The sequence below is a fragment of the Drosophila busckii genome, chromosome 3L (genome assembly GCF_011750605.1).
Source record: "Drosophila busckii strain San Diego stock center, stock number 13000-0081.31 chromosome 3L, ASM1175060v1, whole genome shotgun sequence".
Classification (NCBI taxonomy): Eukaryota; Metazoa; Arthropoda; class Insecta; order Diptera; family Drosophilidae; genus Drosophila; species Drosophila busckii.
In genome coordinates, this window is record NC_046606.1 from 4,326,364 (window position 1) to 4,346,719 (window position 20,356).

Genomic DNA, 20,356 nt, shown 5'->3' on the forward strand with positions numbered 1-20,356 from the left:
TTAATTTAATGTTTGTTTTGTTTTTGGAAATTTTTAGACTTGGCTTAGAAATTAAACACAAAGCTTGTGACTTTCCCTAGTTATACATATAGATATATACCAAGTATTTTAGGTATGTTGAATGTATTTACATTATAAATTATCAGTCAATGGCTACGCATACATATATATAAATATATATATCATCGAGTACTCGTACTTATTAGAGAAAATGGCGCTTTAGGACTTTAGTTTATTATTTGTTATATAATTTACTGCTTAGTTAGCATAATTTACTAGTCGATTTGGTTTTACTTTGCGCTAAAACTTTCTTTTTTAATGGATCGTAAGTGTTGAAACCATACAAATTCTATACATTTATATAAATTGTATATATGGCCTATGTACGAGTGGTTCGATTAAATTTTAAGTGTCTATGTATGTATGTATATTGCGTAATGATTGGAACTGTTTTGTTTTTTAGTTAGTTAGTAAGTACTTACGTTAGGCTATATACATACATACTTTTTATATCAGCATCCCTTTGAAATTTTATAAATTTTCATCAATTTTTGTTTTGCATTTTAAACGGTCTTTTATATTTCTGCAAATTGTTTGCAATTTGTTTTTGTTTATGTTTTTTTGTTGTTTTTTTGAGATTTGTGCTTAGAATTTACATTGCTGTGTACAGTAATTATTTATGTACATACATACATAGGTTTATAGTTTATGTTTAAATATATATTTTTTATATATAATTATTATGACTATACTTTTTTATTAACTTATGTATGTATTTCATTTATTGTATATATACATAGCATAGCGTTTTACTTTTATATTATTTGCGCTATTTTTTTGGGCTAAACTAAATAATGAAATTAATTAATTTTCATACACGCACACAATTTGTATTTTAAGCTTTGCACACAATTTATTTTTCTCATTTTAAAATTATGCCAACTAACTAATGAAGTGTGCTAAACATTGTTTTAAACAAAGCTTAAATGCAAATTGTGTGCTTATAGTTTAAATTAAAAGTAGACTTCATTAGGGTAGGGTAGGGTATGGGGGGTATAAGTTGTTTTTTTATAAACAAAAAATGCTTGAACACATAATACAGCAAAAGTGGTTAACACATTTCATTTTGCATACAAATCAAAATATAATTTAGCTAAAATTTTGCTTTAAATATAATATATATACACTTTTATTCTTAATGTTTCATTCTTCGTTAAACAATTTTATAAGCAATGTATGAATTCAAGTGTGTTCCAGCACAAGGGCTTTGATATAATAAAAAAAAAATTACAAATAAATTGATTTATATAATATTTAAAGTTGCTCGTTTACAGCATAAACATAAGGTCTGCGTTGTTGGTTGGATGGTGGGGGGGAGTTGTTTAAAGAGTATAGCAAGCATACATCTAAAATTATAGTTGTAAACAAAATCTATAAGTAACATATACATATTTCATTCTTTAACTGTGTCTCGCTCTATAAGTGTGTCTGTGTTTTCATTTATAAATAATATAGATTTATATATGTATATTTATATGTCTGTTAAGCATGCGATAATGGAAATGAGCTTATGCGGCTCAATTAAACTGTAGTGTGGACTGCTCTCTCTCTCTCTCTCTCTCTCAACAAAGTTATATATTTCATTTACAGATTAAATTCTGACTAATAAACAGTCTTTTCGTGCCAGCGCGAAGTTTGATTTTGACAACGCCTAGAGTTGGAATTATTGCGTATCCTCTGCATCGGTGTTTGTTCCACCAGCTGCTGCTCCAGTGCTGCAGGCTGTGCTCTTAACTGTGGCTGCATTTGCAATGGGCAGCGTAGCGAGTGGCGCCGCAGCCAGCGAGGAAGCTGACGATGATGTGGAGACACAATTTGAGGATGCCAGCGAAGAGGCCGAGGAGCTCATGGAGGCAGATGAGGCTAGTGAACAGCCGCTGCTGGCAGGCGTGCCCAGCGCTGTGGGCGATTTGGGCGAACTAATTCTGGAGAAGAACTTGGTTATAGCATTGGGCTTGGATTTGCTTGAACTGCCAGCGGAGACGCCGGATGCTGCTGCTGCTGCTGCTGCTGCTGTGGGAGATGTGGCCGATAGCTGTGCTTGCGTTACGGCCAAGGCAAAGCTGCTGCTACTGGAGCTGGAACTGCAGGTATTTGTGGCGTTGAGGCGATAGTTTGTATTGGCGCTGGCTATTTGTTCGGGCACATCGCGTACGGTTTTGTTGGGCGGCGGCTTAGTATAGGAGCGTGTGATTTCTGATTGCTATAAGAGTAAATAACAATTGGTTAGCATATGCTATTTATAAATTAGTTATAGTAAGCTAACCTGATAGCTGCTGCGTATTTGCAGATGACGATCCTGTCCGTACTCGCTGTCCGGCAGTGGTACATGATGTGGGCAACGCGGCGTCTGCTGTTGCTGCAGCTGGTATTGGTAATGTTGATGATGATCATTGCTATGGCTGTTAAGCGAACTACACGAGGACATGGACGAGCAGCTGGAATTACTCAAGTCGCCTTTGTAGCTCCCGCTGCCTGTGTTGCCATATTTCAATGTAGTTGCCTCAATGCCGCCGCGTGCCACATTGCTGCCAACAAAATTGTTAATACTATGCGTGTTGTTGTTGTTGTTGTGATTGTTGCTGCTGCTGCCAACAGCTTGGCTGCCGGCGCTTAAACTATGAGTTGAGGGCGGTGTATTCATGTGTTGCTGATATAGAAAATGTTGCTGCTGAAGTTGTTGTTGTTGCTGCTGCTGCTGCTGATGGTGGGAATGTTGTTGCTTATTGTTGCGTTGCTGTTGTTGCGTTTGCTGATTGTTACTGCTGCTGCTACGTGCAGCCAAAAGTTCACACGCTTGTAGCGCATCAACGCGCATTCTACATCTAAATTGTTCCCTAAAAAAGAAAAGAACAAAATTAGCAATTAGCAAGCTTGTCGTGTGGGGCTTAAGCAGTTAAGCTTACCTATCATCGGGTGGTGTGCTCAATGATGTGCGGGTCGGAACGCCTAGCCGCTCCATTCCCGCGCAGCCGCCCGTCACTACCGATAGCATCTGCAATAAAAGAGCGTACAAAAGGATAAGTAACTGTATATAATGCTATGCAATAAACTTAAGCTACATGCTAATTTTGTGGCTCATGCGCCACCAGCCTATCCTGGCAGTCGGCCACCTCCTGCAGCGTTTGAAAGCGCGGCATCATATTCCAGGATTTGAGCACCAACGCTCGACCAATGCTATCATTTTTATCATGCTCATGCAGTTCAATTTCGAATTTCATATGCAACAAATCCACAGCTTCACCCGGCTTAGCCAAGGATTGGAAAACCAAGCGTCCCTTGTACTCCTGCTGGGCACGCATCATAAAGGATTGCTCCACAAAGAGCACAGTTTGCAGCCAAGGCGATTTGTAGTTTGTCTGCAGGCAAGGATTGCAGCTGAGCGTAAGCGGCTGATGAGCGCGACTAAAGGCCACATCAAAGTAGAGCACAAAGCATTCACAGAAACCATCGTGCTGCACCTGCAGCTTTATATCTTTGTTTATATGCAGCTGCTCCAAGCTAACTGTATTCAAGTTCAAGCTTAGCACCTTGTGCGCCTTGGTCAGCAAGTGCTCGCCTTTAATCTTGGCATAGCGTGGCTCAGCCAAGGCGTAACGTCTCAATGCGCGCATATTAAAGTTATAAACGTTTAGCCACCAATTGCAGCGTTCGTTCTTCAGCAGATACTCTGCACTACCCAACAGATATAACGCAGCCATATCCGGCATTATAAAGCCTCCAGGCTTAAGCCAACGCTCGCGCGCTTGCAACAACTGCAGCAGCTCGGATTCATAAAGCAGGCAATGACCCATCCAATTGCATATAATGCCATCCACGCGCTCTGGCAGCTTCAGCTGTGAGACATGTCCATGCAGCACCTTTATGATATGCTCATAATTATTTTGCTTAACCACCAGCTGCGCATAGTTGGTCACAAGCGAATAATCCACTGCATAGACCTGAGCAGCGCCTGCTCTGGCAGCCATCAAAGCCAGCGTGCCTGTGCCGCAGTTGAGCACCAACAGGTTGCGATTCTTTAACAAATGCTGATTCTCCTCCATGAGCGTTTGAAAAAAATGCATATGCTGTTGATTCTTTTGACGCGTGCGCATATTATCCACATGCGCTGCAAAATCATGTCGAAAGTCCGCCGATGTCATGCTGTCCACTTGTCTCAGCTCGGTCGGCACAGTGCGCGGCGGCGTTGGTATGCGTGGGCAGTGCTTAACCCGTCGATGGCCGCGTCCACGTCTAGTGCCGCGTATGCTATCGCTATGTGTTTCATTATTATTATTATTAGCTGCTGGCTTAACCACAGGGCGTTTTAGTAATTGAATTTGTGATTTACTCCTTGGATCAGCCTGCATCGCTGCTTGGTCCCTTGTTATTGTTTCTTCCTCTTCTTCGTCAGGCAAATCAAAACGCACTTTTACAACACTTTTCGATATGCTGCGCTTTGGTAACAGCTGTTTAGCTGCTTCTGCGGCTGTTGTTGTTGTTGTGCCTTCTTTAATTTGCAACTTTTGACGCCAAGCGTTGGGCGCAGATTTGTGCTGTTTCTGCTCTTTTTGAACCATCTGCGCATTGAACTCCATCAATGACAGCTTTATTTCCTTTTTGCGACGACCGGCAGGCATTTTTAAAGGCGTTTATTATAATTATATAACCAAAAATCTAAATCCTTGTGCGTACGCAAGTTTGCTGCCTGTGCAAGTCTCCAAAAGATAATCTGCAGCCCTGCTCTAATTATGTAAGCAACTCTGTCTGCCATTCACAATAGCAAGATCGGCGCCAAAAACTCAGTCTTATACTATCTAACGGGCAAGCGCGCGAGCGTTGTAAAGAAAGTGGTAATTCATTTATTAATAAAAGTGCAACTGACATAATTTTACAAGTGCTACTTGTGTTACACCCCCGCGTACACCTGGCGATTGATCGTTTAAGTGAACGTGACAAATTTGGCAGATAATTCGGTAGTGCGTTTTTTTCTCTATTTTTTCTTGTGTGTGCAATTGTGTTGTGCTTAATAGAAAATAGAGCAACATGCATATGCATGTCTGCCAATGTGATTGTGCGTTTCATTTGTGTTTGTTACTAATTATCGTAGTCTGCTTTTCGGTCTGTGCGTGCATCATATAACGGTAATAACGACGCCTACAAGTGCCTGCGTGCCCCGCTGGCACGCACACACACTTACATTTAATAATCAAATTGAATTATTCATTGGCCAACGGCGGCAAATAAAATTCGATTAAAGCACGCCGCTGCTGCTGCTGCTGTTGGGCTCTGCTACTGCGCTGCTGCTGCATAAACATATTCACGCTTTTATGGTAAGTCTTGAGAAGAGTCTGTGGCAAAACGCCTTGGGTTATTAGCGGCAATTGTGTTTCTCATTGCGCGTTGGCTGCCGTTTGACGCCCACGCATTCTCTCTTGCTCTCTTTTTCTTCTACATCATGTGCTATTTGCCAAGTCACGCATGCTAGTGTGTGTGCGGTGTGTGTGTGCTTGAGTGCGGTAAAACAACGTTAAATCGCATTATACTTATGCACACACACACACACACAATGTAATGAAAAATGAAGCATGTATAAGTTGTCAGCGCAACGTACAACAATTTGTCAAAGTCTGCCTTGTTCTTCTTCGCTGGCGGCGGCATTTGCTTTAGTCAAAGCGCGTGGGTGACGCTAGCAGCGACTGCGACTGCGGCAGCACTCAAGGCTGTATTTTTTTTTTGTGTCTGTTAAGCGCGTCTGTTAAGTTGAGCTTAGACTGCTTAACAGCACAGGTGCAGCAGCTTAACAGCGCTTAACATTTTATGTTGCGATCGTAGTGAACTAGTTCATGTTATTAAATAAAGTCAAGCTCCACAGTAATAAACTGCAAATATTTATGCGTCTCAATATGAAAAGCACTTGGATTTAGGGCTTTTTGTCTTCGTTTTATTGTGTGCTTCACGCTAATGCAAAAGCATACAAAATTCAATTTGCTGCCATCACAGACATGACAAAAGTGCCAGAGCCAAATAAAAAAGATTGAACAGTCAACAATTTATATGTATGTGTGTGTGTGTGTGTGTGCAGCTTCGTTGCTGGCAACGACGAAGCCCACGTTGTGTCTTCGATATTGCATAACATAAAAGTAATATGAAGTAGAATTTATAAAAGGGCTCTCTGGCAATAGGGCAGAGAGTGTAGAGAATTATATAAGAGCAAACACACACACACACACACATATACATAGACAGACATGCATACATATATATACTTGGCGTCTAACGGTGTCTGTTGCTTCAAGGACTATGCTCACAAAAGCAGCGACTGCGACTGCGACTGCGACGCCAACTACATAGTCGTCGTTTTGTCTGTCTTTTGGGCTCGGCTCGTTCGCAATGCAGACGACGCTGAAGTAGATTGAAAGGCAAAGAAAGAAAAGAAAAAATGCAAAAGTTGGCAGGCAAGCAAAAAAAACTTTCGACACGTGTCGTCGTCGCTGTTACTACATTTTCCCTCAATTCTATACGTTTTGCATTACAATACACACACAGACAGACACACATACAAACGGATATGTATTTGTGCAGAGGAGTGTCGCTGATTAGAATGCCACCCACTTTTTTTTTGTTAACGGTACTTACGGGTACAGAATGTTCCGGCTCGTTTGATAAAACTGTTGTTATTGTTGTTGTTGTTGTTGCTGCTGCTGTTGTCGTGGGCGCTGCTGCTGCTGCTGTTGGTGTTGCTGCCTGTTCCGCTTGTGCTGCTGCCGGCGCAAGTGGCAGGGCCAGAGCAAAGGCAGTTGTCGCGCTGTTACTGCCACTGCCACTGCCACTGCCGCCAGTTCCTCTCGCTATGTTGCCGCTGCCGCTGCTGCTGCTGCTGCTGCTGATGTTGCTGCTGCGTCGTCGCTGCGACGAGCTGCGTTGTTTATGTTGTATGCTATGCGTTGTTGTTGTTGTTGTTGTTGCTGTTGCTGCTGCGCTGTTGCAGCGCCGTATGATTATTACAGTTAACAAGACGCTGCCACAAACCAAACACACGGCAACACCAATCGCGATCAACAAAACGTGAGCTGCAATTGGAAGGCAATAGGCGAATTTTAGTTGAAGTAGCAATAAATGAAATTAAGATAAGCTACTACTAGTAGTAAGAGTAGTATAAAAGTGAGTCAATAGTCTGACCAGGGCTGCAGCAAAGTATAAACAAACCGCAAAAGTTACTCAATTCTTTATAAACTAAAGGTCTAGCGAAGCGAAAGCGCAAATAGTTGCGCTAAAAATATTTACCGCGATCTTTTTTATGTGTAACTATAAAAACAAATTGTCTACAGTCTAGACTTGATAGCAGACAACAACAGACAGCAACAACAAATTGTGCGTAAGTGTGTGGGCGTGAGCTAAACAAACTAAGAGCAGACATAGGCCTTAGACTAACAATAAGAGCTAAGAGTGGAAGTGAGATGCCAATCGCCGCCACTTTGCGTGATCAGCATAAGCAAAGCACGTCACACACACACACACACATGTAAAATATATCGACTGTAATTTGTACAGTTACAATAAAATATGACGAGAGCAGACGCGACGCCGAAAAACAAACAGCGCAAAATAAATGAAAAAAAAAAAAAAAACTGGCGCATGACGCAGACAAATGTCTGGGGACAAGATATAATATGTGATAACAGCTTTGACTTGGGGGTGAGCGAGAGAGAGGATCAATTTGTAAAAGAGAAAATTGCCAAAAACAAAGAGAAATTTTTAAACAGCTTGTCAAATGCCAAAAGCAAAAAAACAAAAACAAAAATTGCGGCACAAAAAGTTAATCAACTGAAATTAAAATGTGCATAAAAATGTCAATGTTTCGTTGTTGTTGTTGCTTATTGTAAATAAATTGCGCGCGTATTGGTGCGCGTGCTTATGCTTGCAACTTTACAACAACAGCAACAACAACAACAACAAGTGGGGGCACTTTAGACTTTTGCGCATTCCCAGCCGCTGTCGCCGTCGCTGTTGCTGTCGCAGTCAGCAGACAGGTGACTCAACCGGCTCAACACACACTTGTCTTGCTGTTTCTTATTGTTATTGTTGTTGTTATTGTTGTCTGGGGCTGTCTACTGTGCCTTTGTTTTTAGTTATTTTTTAATTGCATATCGCGCACTGTGCTGTGTTGTTGTAATTTCGTATTTTTTATCGCAGCTGACTGATTGAGCAAGTCTACAATTCACACACACACACACACACACACACACATACAAGCGCGCCCAGACATGTGCGCAAATATGAATGCCCTATGAACAAAAGCAGCGCTTCGCTCTCTGCTGGTTTGTCAACTTATCAGCCAAACACCCAATGAGCAAACAGGTGCAAGCGAGAACGCAACATAGGCAAGTTGCATAGGAACTTTGTTCCACAGTCTGCCAAGAAATGAATGAAAATTATTTGGAGCAACACAAAGTTAATGCTAATACGCCTAGACGGTTGAAAATGTTGAACTGTGGCCACAGTAATTAGAATTTTTGGTAATTTGCATGTCTATGAATGAATTGAATAGAACAACAGCTTCAATTCATTGGAATTTAATGCAGTTTGACTAGAGATTTTTGAATGCATTCAAGCTGCATTTAAAATACGCTCAGAAGAATCTTTAATCTTTATTTTGAATGCATTTAGCAGCTATAAAGCAAACTAAGTGACTTTTTTGCATGCTAATTCAATATTTAGGACTAAACATGCGAAATTGCACTTCAAATTCAAACAGATTCAATTAATTTTGGCACTTAATGCAGCTTGACTTCTTCCATTCTGAATTTAAAATACGCTCAAAAGCATTTTTTAAGAATTATTTTGATATTTGAATCTTTACTTTGAATTCAATTCAAACTGAAGTCTTTCTTTTAATTCTAATACAATATTTATGGCAATTCAATTCATATGCATAGTTGAATTGAATTGCCATAACTATTGTAATAGATTTTTATTATTTTTTATATAAGTTCCAGCTTTGTGTTACGTACTTTTCCTTAAGCTATCAATCAGTCTACTAAATTCTGCAGCTCATTAGCCTTTTGTTAGTCGCTGCCATTGCTTTTATTATCGATCGTATGTTAAATTGATGAGCTGCTAAAAGCAACTTTAGTCGTATTAATCAAAGTTTACTAAAAATGTCACTTAAAGCTAATAACATTAGACAACAAACACAGTTGGGCAGCTTAGCTTAGGAATGTTCTGCCCACTGCTTAAGACAACAACAACACTAATAAGCAGCTTGCTTGCTTTTTATTCATGCGATTTAAATGGACTTTTATGGCTATTTTTAGTTGGTCCCAATGAGTGGGGGCAACCAGCAGCAGAGAACTGTGGGCAATGCATAAACTTGTTTGTCAAGCGCACAAGAGAGCGGGCGTCCCAGCAAGTAGGATGTACAACAGTCAAGCTGTTAAAAAAGTTCCTTGACCGCTGGCACACACACACACACACACATTTAAGCACAAGCAATTTGTTTGGTGGGGCAATTTGCAGTTTTTTTCATTTTTGACAATTGCAGTTGATTAAAGTGAAAGGAGGTGTTTCAACTGTGTTGATTGAACAATTTTCTTCAAGTTATTAATTCAATGATTATGATGGCAGCGCTAATGACAGTCAAGTGCAGTTAGAGAGAGCGCAAGAGCAGCTCAGCTCAGCTGCAGATCAATGACACTTTAATTGATGTCAAGGTTAAACGAACTAAGTGAAATCGCCGCTTTAGCATGATTATAAAAATAATACAACTACAAAAGTGACTTTTATATATGCGCACAGACATTAGATGACATTGAACTTGAAGAAATGACAGGCAAACAAACATTTCAGCTTGAGATAGTTGAGACTTGAGTTTAATTTTTAGTTCGTTGAATTTGTGTGTTGCAATTTACGTGCAAAACATTGTAACGACTGTCAATTATATATAAACGCACACTAGTTATAGCGCTCACTGTCTGAAAAAATACATTTGAACAACTGACGTCAGTTCGAATGGCCCAGACGCTAAAAAAAAGCGTCCAAATGTGAATGTGAATTGCGAAACAGTTGAAAAAGATCTTCATATGGCCATATATACGTCGGTGAATGTCGCTTGGAATACCCAGCGCTTAGGCTGTGCATGAAAAGTTTAATGAATAAGTGTGCAAGCAAAATGAGCGTCAAGCTAAGCGTAAACTAAAGCTTAAGCAACAAAATATTATTTATTAAATGCATTAAATATGCATAGAAAATGTTGAATAAGCTTAAAATATCATAATTAAATTAAAAATGTGTTTTATATATTTAAAACAAATTGTGTAGCTTACGAATTATTGGAAAATTTAATGTATTTCAAATTGAAACAAACTTTCTATTAGCGTATACAACAAAATATATTTTGATTGTGAATTTTATTAATCCGCTTACAAAGCAGTAGCTTATATCTGCCATTAACTTTTTTGTTGCTTCTTCAAAAATGTTTGCAAATTGCAGAGACAAAATTGCCTGTGGGCTGTGCCTCTGTTGCCCGCTGGCGTTTCCGTTTCCGCTTTAAAAACGCTGCAGCAGCAGCAGCTCTCTCACTCTCTTGCGCTTCAGCTGAGGCACAACAACCCTTTGATGCAATCGCTGGCAGACGGGAACGTAAGCAGCGCAAACATGCAAATGAATGGGTTAGCGCAAAAAAAAAAAAAAACAGACAAAAAGAAAAAAGAAGCTTAAATGTAAAAAGAAAAATGCAAATCCAGCTGGGCGAGAGCACGCGAGACGGACGCGAGATTGCAGCCCCCAGACTAAACAGACGGAGGCAGCGTGTCTATGGAGACTTGGAGGCTGATGAGCTCGTGTGTGTGTGTGTGTGTCGCATTCGCCTGTCATTTGACCTTTAGTGAGTGCAGGCATGCGAAGCTGCACAATTTTGTTATATTTTTTATATTTATTTTTAGCTAATCAAATGTTGTAACGTCATTAAGCATGAGTTTTGTTTTTGGTCAGCGCGGCGTATGCGCAATGTGACAACAAGATTGCGTATACGCTCAGTTACACAATTATTATTTTCATAATTAGCTGCACAGCAGCTCAAGTCTAGACAGCAAAGGCAACAATAAAAAAGAACAAAAAAAATACACAATTTTAGCTTTTGTTGCAAATTGCAACATGAACGAGCTTGCACGTTTTTACCGTTAGAGAGCTAAAGCTACATTGTGCCAGGCTTTTGTTTATATACCACCCAGCCACACCCACCCTCCCACACACACACACACACACACACAGACAATTGTGCTGCTTGCTTTTGTTTGCTTTGGCGCTTGAGTCGCAAATATTGACAGAGGCTTCGAAATATTACGAAAAATTGCCTTTTGCTATTTGCCATTGTAAGTAGTTGGCAGTTATATATATAAAGATATATATAACTAGGCATTGGGGCTAAGCTGCTGCTGCTGCTGGCGCTGCCGCTCGTTGTTGCGGCCAATGACTCATTGACCTGGTTAGGGGGGGACGCAACTGTCTAAGCTTCGAGTGGCGTCGCCGCCCGCTCGCATATGTGGGTCAGCAGTGGGGGCGTGGCAGCAACTAGTTTAACAATATGCTTTTATCCCTAGACCATGTCAAGCGGCTACAGTTGCGCTCTCATTTTCTGTTTGGCCTGTTTTCATACAACGTATACGTAATATCAAGTATACGCCTCGGCAACACTTTACGCTTTATTTATCTCAATAAACACACACACACACATTTTTATACATTTCTATCTCCTCTATCTGTTTCAACTTCTAGCATAAAATATTTGTTTGGCTGCAAATTGACGGCAGCGCGTGTTGCTAATTTGTTGGCAGCTTCGGTTAGCTGCAAACAAAATGATTAGTGAAATGCTATTAATGGGCTTAAATATTTATATTAATTGTTGAACGATTTTGTGCAATTTCATTTTCATTAACTTTGCGCGGTTATGAAAAGTTATTTTTATATATATTTGTTATTTTTAAGGCGCTCTTTAATTAACGTCTGGGCACATAAATATTTATTTGCAATTACAATTCATCAATTGTTAGATCGTTAGCTCGCTGACTTGACTGTGGGCTAAGTGCAAGAAGCTAAAATACAGTAAACGAAAGCTAAACGGAACAACTAAATAAATAGCAAATTAATTTTTACTAAATTTAAAAAAAAATTATTATAAAGTCAGCAACTTTAAAATATTACAATTTATTGTTGCTTAATTATTTTTATTTTAACAGAACTTAAAAGTAAAAGTACTTAAATTTTTACTAAATTAAAAAAATTATTATAAAGTCAGCAGCTTTAAAATATTATAATTTATTGTTGCTTAATTATTTTTATATAAACGGAACAATAAAATAAATAGTACTTTAATTTTTAGTAAATTAAAAAAATTATTATAAAGTCAGCAGCTTTAAAATATTATAATATATTGTTTCTTAATTTTTAGTGGCTTGGAATTATTTTTCACAATTTAAAAAATATTCTTTTACCTAAAAAATATTTATAGCCTACGAAATATTTTTAAATAGCTTAAGTTCATCAATTCTACTTTATTCTAACTTTATTTCGATTTTTTCTATTGCAGGTAAGTGCATCACAGTCAATGCTTACTGTAGTCAATGCAGTAACACACGCTAGGCAACAATAGATATCAAAGGTATGTGCCTGAAATTGATGTGAGCGAGCGGCAGAGAGCAAGTACGTGCCATATAAATATACATAACTATACAGAGACATATATCTGAGCACACACACACACACAGACATAACAGTCTGTGAATTGTTTTTTTTAGTAAGCTGCTTCTTCTTCATTCGGCAGACAGTTTAGACATTTTCATTTGATTTGCCAGACATTCTCATCGGGGAAAGACAATAAATTTTGATTGCAATTTGCAACAGTGTTGTGTTGCACACACGTCACGCCCCCTTGCAGCGCCCCATGCACTGTTAAAAATATCAAATAAAATGCCGAAAAAAAGCGGCAGACAAAAGAGACTAAACAACAAACTGCCAAAGCACAGACTGCGGACTATGCAATTTGCACAACAACAACAACAACAACAATAAATAGAAAACATGGCTGCATATTTTGTTGCTGCTGCTGCTGCTGCTTTTTGCATGACGCGACAATTTGTCTATCTATTTTTAACTATTGCCATTCCGCTTGGACACACCCCCGCCCGCCAGCCCACAGCGCCCGAAATCTGTTTAGCATACAAATTGTTGTTGTTCTTGTTGCTGTTTTGCTACAATTTATTTTCGAGGCCTATGTCTGCTCCGTTTCGCTCTCACTCTCTTGTTGGTCGCTCTTGTGTGTCTTATTCAGTGATCAGGAATTTTATTTTGATTTTTATAGCGCTACTTGTATTTTTTTTGCGGGCAGACAATTTAAATTTTAAATACATATTTTTTTTTACTAGTTTTGCGCTTGGCCAATGACCAGCGCATATATCTATATTATATATTGAGCGGGCAATTCCAATTTCTAGAGCTCTGTTGTCAAGCAAGCCGCCGCCGCTCGTCGTTTTAGCTTTGTCGGTTCCGTCGACTTTTAATCAGCAGTCGGAGCAGTCAGAGTTCCAGACACGCGTGTAGGTGTAATGACTTGACTGATTATGGCTATATATGTGTGCTAGCTATATAATTATAATTCATCGATATCGGACAGCGACAGACACAAGCTCAGGCTACTTTTGTTTCAGTCACAGTGTGACAAAAGTCGTTCGAAAATTGTGCAAAAACGTTTTAAGCTTTGACATAATTTATTTTGTTATATTTATTAATTATAATGCATTTTATCTAATATAGCATATTTTATCTCTAATTTAATATTGCTTTGCTTATTTTACACTTTTTATTAAGTTCACTTTAGCCTTGCTGCACTGTAGCTGTAACTCATTGCTCTGGGGATTTACCATACTTTAGTGTAAAGAACTTTGCAACTTCCGTCATATAAATAACATTTTTTTAAACAAGTTTCCCAAGAAATTCTCAAAGCTTACGCAATCGAAATTCTATTGACCTACATTTCTTCTTTTTTTTTTTTCTGTCGTTTTGCTTCGTTTTTTGGCAATCAAGGATGTCTGCACACACACACACACACACATACGTTTATATATATAGATATATACATATGCGCAGTCAGACAGGCGAGAATGAAGGCGACACACAGACAGACAAAGGCCAAAAGGCAAAGCAGAGCTAAAGCCATAAAAACAGGAAGTTGCGCATTTTGTGTGCCAAGCCCCAGCGCCAAAAAGGACGCAAGCACACACACACACACACACAACTACACACACATATATATGTTTATATATATAATATATGTGCGCAACACGCGAAACTCGTATAAATCATTGATGGTGCATGCCACAGCGGCAGAGAGACAGAGAGGCTATCCATAATAAACGAGCAGCAACATTTTGTGTCTGTGTGTGCGCGTCTCTCTCTCTCTGTGTGTGTGTGGCGAATGTAGGCCACAGGCACGACGCTGTTAGCGGCTTAGCTTGTTGCCAATCGGATCAAGTCTGCTGACAGTCGAGACAAATTTCCGAGAAGAGAGCGTGCAAAGTGTTGCACACAAAAACAAAAAAAAAAGGAATAAGGGTAGCTGCTACAGCCACTAACAACAACAACAAAAATGAAGTAGCCTCAAAGCTGGACAGGCAGCAAAAGAAAAAAACTACAAACTACACTTGCAAAAGTTGCAGCAGGTTGAAGCAAGCAGCGCACACAATTTGCTGCGGTTTCGCTCAGTGCAGCGAATATATTTGAATTTTTTTTTAAGCCAGGCAGAGCTACTGCTTAAGCATTCAAGGCTATTTGAAGTAGCTGTTGGTAGTAAATTTTAATTTCAATTGCATAAGAAGTACACTTAGAGAAAGGTTTAATTTAAAAATTAATTAAATTCAAATAGATATGATAGGCAGAAATAATTTGTAACTTATGCAAATTAAATAAAAATAATTATGACGCTTCAAACTAAAATTCATTTCAATCAAACATTTATATTAAAATCATTTTAAAACAATTCTAATGAAAACTATAATTTGTAAATTAAATATATAAATTAAATAAAAATAATTATCATGCTTCAAATTAAAATTCATTTCAATCAAAAATTTATATTGAAATCATTTTAAAACAATTCTAATGAAAGCTATAATTTGTAAATTAAATATATAAATTAAATAAAAATAATTAATAATTCTAATCAAATCTATAATTTGAAAATTAAATATATAAAATTCAAATTAAAATTCATTTCAATCAAAAATTTATATTGAAATCATTTCAATACAATTCTAATGAAAGCTATAATTTGAAAATTAAATATATAAAATTCAAATTAAAATTCATTTCAATTAAACATTTGTATTGAAATCATTTTAATACAATTCTAATCAAAGCTATACTTTGAAAATTATAAATAAATTAAATAAAAATAATTAACAATCTTTATATTAAAATTTATTTCAACCAAAAATTTATATTTGAAATCATTGTAATACAATTCTAATTGAACTTGTTTAGCTTAGCAATTCATAAGAAATTTATAAAATTTTGTCACAGTGTTTGCCAACTGTCTGTGTCTGTGTACGCGTCTGTGTGTGTGTTTCATTTGTTTGTGTATTTAGCACGCTGCGCTCTGTGCTTTGGGCACAAGTCTCGCTGGTCCATTATCAAGCGATAACTCGTTTCCGTTTGCTAGACTGCTGCAGAGCTTATCAGTAGCCAATGCGACATCTCAATGCGACAGAGCTGAGTCTGCCGAGGAGCAGACCACACACGTAGCCGAATGACGTAGTCGATGGCGAGAGAGAGAGAGAGAGAGCGACAAAAGAGAGCGAACATTTTTCTAAAGCCGCAGCGTGGGCGTTAAGCCAGGTTAGGGAAATGCCTAATATGCTTAAAGCTTTTGTTTTGGCCCGCCTATAAATGTTTTTATCGCATGCCGCAGGGCCAAAAATTTTCACCCAAAAAGCGTTTGTGCTTTGCTTAGAGATTTGCTAATCATCAAGACGCCCACACACACACACAGAAACGGCTAAAGCGTCTGGCAGCAAAACACAAATAAATATACATTTATATATAATATATATATATATGTGTGATTTTGATTTACATGCGCTGGCAACGCTCAACCGGCGGCCTTACTTTTTATTACATAATCAACAGCAGACATTTGTTGTTGTTGTTGTTGTTGTTGGCGTCTAGCATTCGCTTTTCTATGATTTTATCAATGAAACATTTGCCTGCCGACTTTAGATATATATTTGCTTATTTCTCTTGCTTGTTGTTGCGCTGTTTTTGTTACTGTCTGGCTTTTTGGCCTTAACCAACAAAATATTTTGTGCTAATACAAAATTTTCTCAAGCATTTCATTTCAATTGGGGACTGCTTAAGTTCGTTTGTGGCTTAAGTGCAACGTCATTCTCTAGTATGGAAATCAAAATCACACAAAGGACGCATGTTAAGTCGAAGTTAGAAACAGAATCGGTTAGACACTAATTTAGATTCTTTTTATACTAAAATTGCAAAAATATTTGTCAGTTTTGTAAATGCAAATAAGTAAATTTATATTTAAACTGAATTAAAACAGGCACCATAATAAAAACGCTTGACTATTTTTAGCTTTGGGTTTAACCAACACAAATTAGCATTATTTAGTGCGTATACGCAATATTGCTAAAAAACCTGAAACAATGGCCAATGTCATATAATAATACAAAATTAAATCAAACATAGACTTTGGATCCAAGCAGACAGCTTGCCGAGATTAGCTTGGAAAGCTCTTTGAGGGGGGTGTGCGGTTTAGAGTTTTGGAATTGCGTTTTTAGCAATTTGTGCTAAATATTTGTTTTTTATTATTTTTTTTTTTTTTTTGGCTGTATGTGTCTTTGTTAGCTTTTTAATCAGGCAGCTGTTGCTTGGTCATGTGGCTGGCAGCTCTAGCGCTCCGCTTTTGCCTATTTTGGGTATCTTCTTTTTTTATTTGTGTGTGTGTGTGTGTGTGAGCTCAATTCCATTACGCTTCATTGATAAGCCCGGTCAGTAAGCAGTCCAGACGCTTGATAACGCCAGAGAGCGCAACAACAAGCAAGACCTTGCTATAGCTTATATATATATATAAGTTTATTACTTATTATTATAATAGCTGTCGCACTTTGTCTGCGTTTACTGTTTGTAGTCAGCTGTTTAATTTGCTTGCGTTGAATTTATTTAATTATTTGAATTGATATAATTCATATATTTAATATAATTTCGTTTAATTTATTTTATTCTAGCTTAGCTATTTTTATTGCTTTGCCCAATTCGTTGGCATTTTAAGCTACAAGCAGCTTTAACATAAAATTTCAAGCCACAACGCTCGACTTTTACTTTAGCACAGGCCAGCAGCATAAATAATAAAGCTTACAAGTCTTTAAACTTGAGACCTGGCCAGCTGCTTATAGCCCCCTAAGCTATTGTTCCTGGTTAATGATTTGCGCTATTTCCTACGCACTGCGCTGCTCTGACGACACCTTTGGCAATTTTGAGGGCGCCTAGCTACAGAGCTCAGCATGTTTGTATGTGTGTGTGTGCGTGTGTATCTATGTGAGGGCAAGACGCAGAGCTAGAGACTCAAGACTCGAAGACTAGAGTCACAGCTGGCTTACGCAGTTGGGTTCATTGAACGGAAATGATTTGCCTACTGAAAGACTAAAGAAAAAAGCGACCAAGAGCGCGCAAAGTGTAGAGAGAGAGAGAGCGAAGAGGAAGGCAGAGGCAGCGCTAGAGACAAGCATAGCATGATTGGGGTTTCTATGACTTGGGGTTTTTTCACTAGACACACACACATACATGCATTGAAGTGGCCTCTCTCTCTCTCCCATTTTGCTTTGCTTGCTTTAGCCTCTCTTTAGCCATTTCTTACGCTTACTTAGCCTTTTGGCGTTTAATTTATGCTCTAACAAACGCGGAAATTCAAAAAAAACTTTGCATTGTCTTTGCGCTGCGCCTTAACCCGCTGTTTGCCTAGCTTAACCCACTGCAGACCAACACAACAAGTGGCACACACACACACACACGAAAAATTCCTGCGCTATATATTAGTTTATATTTTTTGTCACAACGCGCGCCTACACATTTAAAAAAAACCAAAAAGCAGACTAAACTAGCCTCGCGGCATTTTCATATTTTTTTTATATTTATTTATAATTTTTTGTTGCTGTAGTTATTTATTGCTACATTTTTTATGACAGCCACAAAAATATCTGTAGGGTTTTAAAAGCATTTAAGATTTGTTTATTTTTTGTTATATACATATATATATTCTATATTTTCTATAGCTATAAGTAGCATAAATATCTAGCATTCTTTTTTAATAATAATATTTAGCTGGCCTGTGTGTTGATTTCACACAAATTTATTGCATTTATGTGGCTAGCGGACATTTGTTGTTAAAAAATTTGTTGCTGCTGTCGACAGGAAGTCGCCGGAATGCGTTGCAAATCGAGTATATAATATTTTTTAAATAATTAGCGGCCAGTAATAAGCTGTATATGCCCACTGTGCTATGCGTATGGCTCACCTTAATAATTGTTGTTGTAATCTGCTGCTGCTGTTGTTGTTGTTGCAATTAATTAGTATTATTTTTAGTTGTGGCTTGGGCTTTTGTTATTAACTTTGACACACTTACACACACACACACACATACATGTAAAGAACACGCACACAATTTGATTAACTTTAATTGATATACATATATATAATTTTTTTTTGATGTTATGCGCATTTATCTAACCACACTTTATATATGTATGTATGTATGTACAATTTACAGGGTTGTTATTGTTGTTGGCGGTGGCGGCTGCTGCTGCTTCTGCTTCTTCTACTGCTGCTGCTGCTGCTGCTGCTTGCAATTTGCAATATGTATATATTTATATTTATGTTATTTTACTTGTTGTGTTGTTGAATTTAATTTGTATATTTTTGTGTATTTTGTAGGAATGATTTGAGTACAGGAACGCTAGCTATGTATTGTTGTATTTATATGTGTGTTTATTTAGCAGTTTATTTATTTATTTAGGCGCTGCTTAATCTGTTTTGTTACTGCTGCTGCTGTTGCTCTTGTATTTTGTTATTGTTTCAACATTTAAACAATAGGAAACTTGTACGTTGCATATGTACATATGTAAAGTTGTAGTTTGTGTGTTGGTTTTTTATTTTATATTTCTTTTTTTCATCTACTGGCGAGCAAATCGTAGTGCGCGCGTACAACGACGACAACCACGAAACGAACTGAAACGCACACTGTGCAATTGTATCTTGTATCTGTGTGCTAATAACAGAGCTTTCGATTTAACAGCGCAACTACTCACAGCTGCTAAATAACAGCGCAAGAGCGCAACAGCGCTGTAAGCGTTTAACAGCGCTGTTAGCTCAAACACAACAAACTGCAGTGCGCTACAATTTTAGTTGTGCGACTAAATTGCAATAAACTTACATTTAAAATACATATTTTATTTTTATAAACAATATGTGCATTAAGTTTAGTAGCAGTTACTCGCAACATGCGCTGCGTACTGTTGCTAACATTTTTTAGCTCTCTCTCTCTCTCTCTCTCTGTCTGTCTGGTTATCTCAGTGTGAGCGCGCGTGCTGTAAATCAGACAACAATTGTTTTGCGCTTTTCGTTCACAACAACAGCAGCAGCAACCATGTTACGACGCAATGGCGACAGCCAGTCAGCAACAGCAACAACAACAACAGCAGCAGCACGATAATTATTAAAATAAAACGAAATCGTAGACGTTGAGACAGACACAACAACAGCGCAGTCGCCGTCGCTAACTGAAAGCTCACTTGTGTCTCATTGCCAAACGTTCCATTGCCAAAGTGTTTCACGCGCGCTCTCACACGCACACACACAGCAAAGGAGCGCGGCCTTTCGCATTACAATAAACAACGCACAGCCGCTTGTTGTAATAAATATAAAATTTAAAACATTTAAAACAATTGATTAATTAATTGTTGGCATAAAAACAAGCTGCTTACTTGCATATTACTGTTTAAAGCAGGCAGCTTAAGCGAGAGAGTGAGAGCGCGTGAGCGCTTAACAGCTGTTGCTTAATTAACAGCGCGCTGTTAAGCTTTAACAGCTTATGTACTTTAGCAGTTGTTTCACTTCCAATACATTCTAGCGACATACATATTGGCTGGCATATTGTGTGCGTGTGTGTGTGTGCGAGCGCATATGATTATTTGTTTCGCCTAGACGCTTGTCTAAATACAATTAATGCATGCAGGTGTAGCTGCTCTTGTTGTTGTTGTTG

The 20,356-nt window shown here is 38.2% G+C and overlaps 3 protein-coding genes across 3 annotated transcripts in view; all 3 read right to left on the minus strand.

The window, feature by feature from the left end:
* The window catches only part of LOC108599786 (A-kinase anchor protein 14), a 189,026-nt gene that overhangs the window by 29,397 nt on the left and 139,273 nt on the right, over positions 1-20,356 (minus strand). The gene's annotated exons all lie outside the window — the stretch shown is intronic.
* On the minus strand, positions 1,219-18,643 carry LOC108598096 (transcription factor kayak). The gene is made up of 5 exons (XM_033293476.1): positions 18,614-18,643; positions 6,679-7,112; positions 2,967-3,055; positions 2,327-2,897; positions 1,219-2,263 (listed from the first exon to the last, which is right to left on the minus strand). The coding sequence occupies exons 3-5, from the start codon at positions 3,053-3,055 to the stop codon at positions 1,724-1,726; spliced, it is 1,200 nt and encodes a 399-aa protein (XP_033149367.1). The 5' UTR covers positions 6,679-7,112; positions 18,614-18,643; the 3' UTR covers positions 1,219-1,723.
* LOC108600197 (protein arginine N-methyltransferase 1) lies at positions 3,081-4,696 on the minus strand. The gene has a single exon (XM_017987607.1). It carries the CDS (start codon positions 4,677-4,679, stop codon positions 3,126-3,128), a length of 1,554 nt encoding a protein of 517 aa, XP_017843096.1. The 5' UTR covers positions 4,680-4,696; the 3' UTR covers positions 3,081-3,125.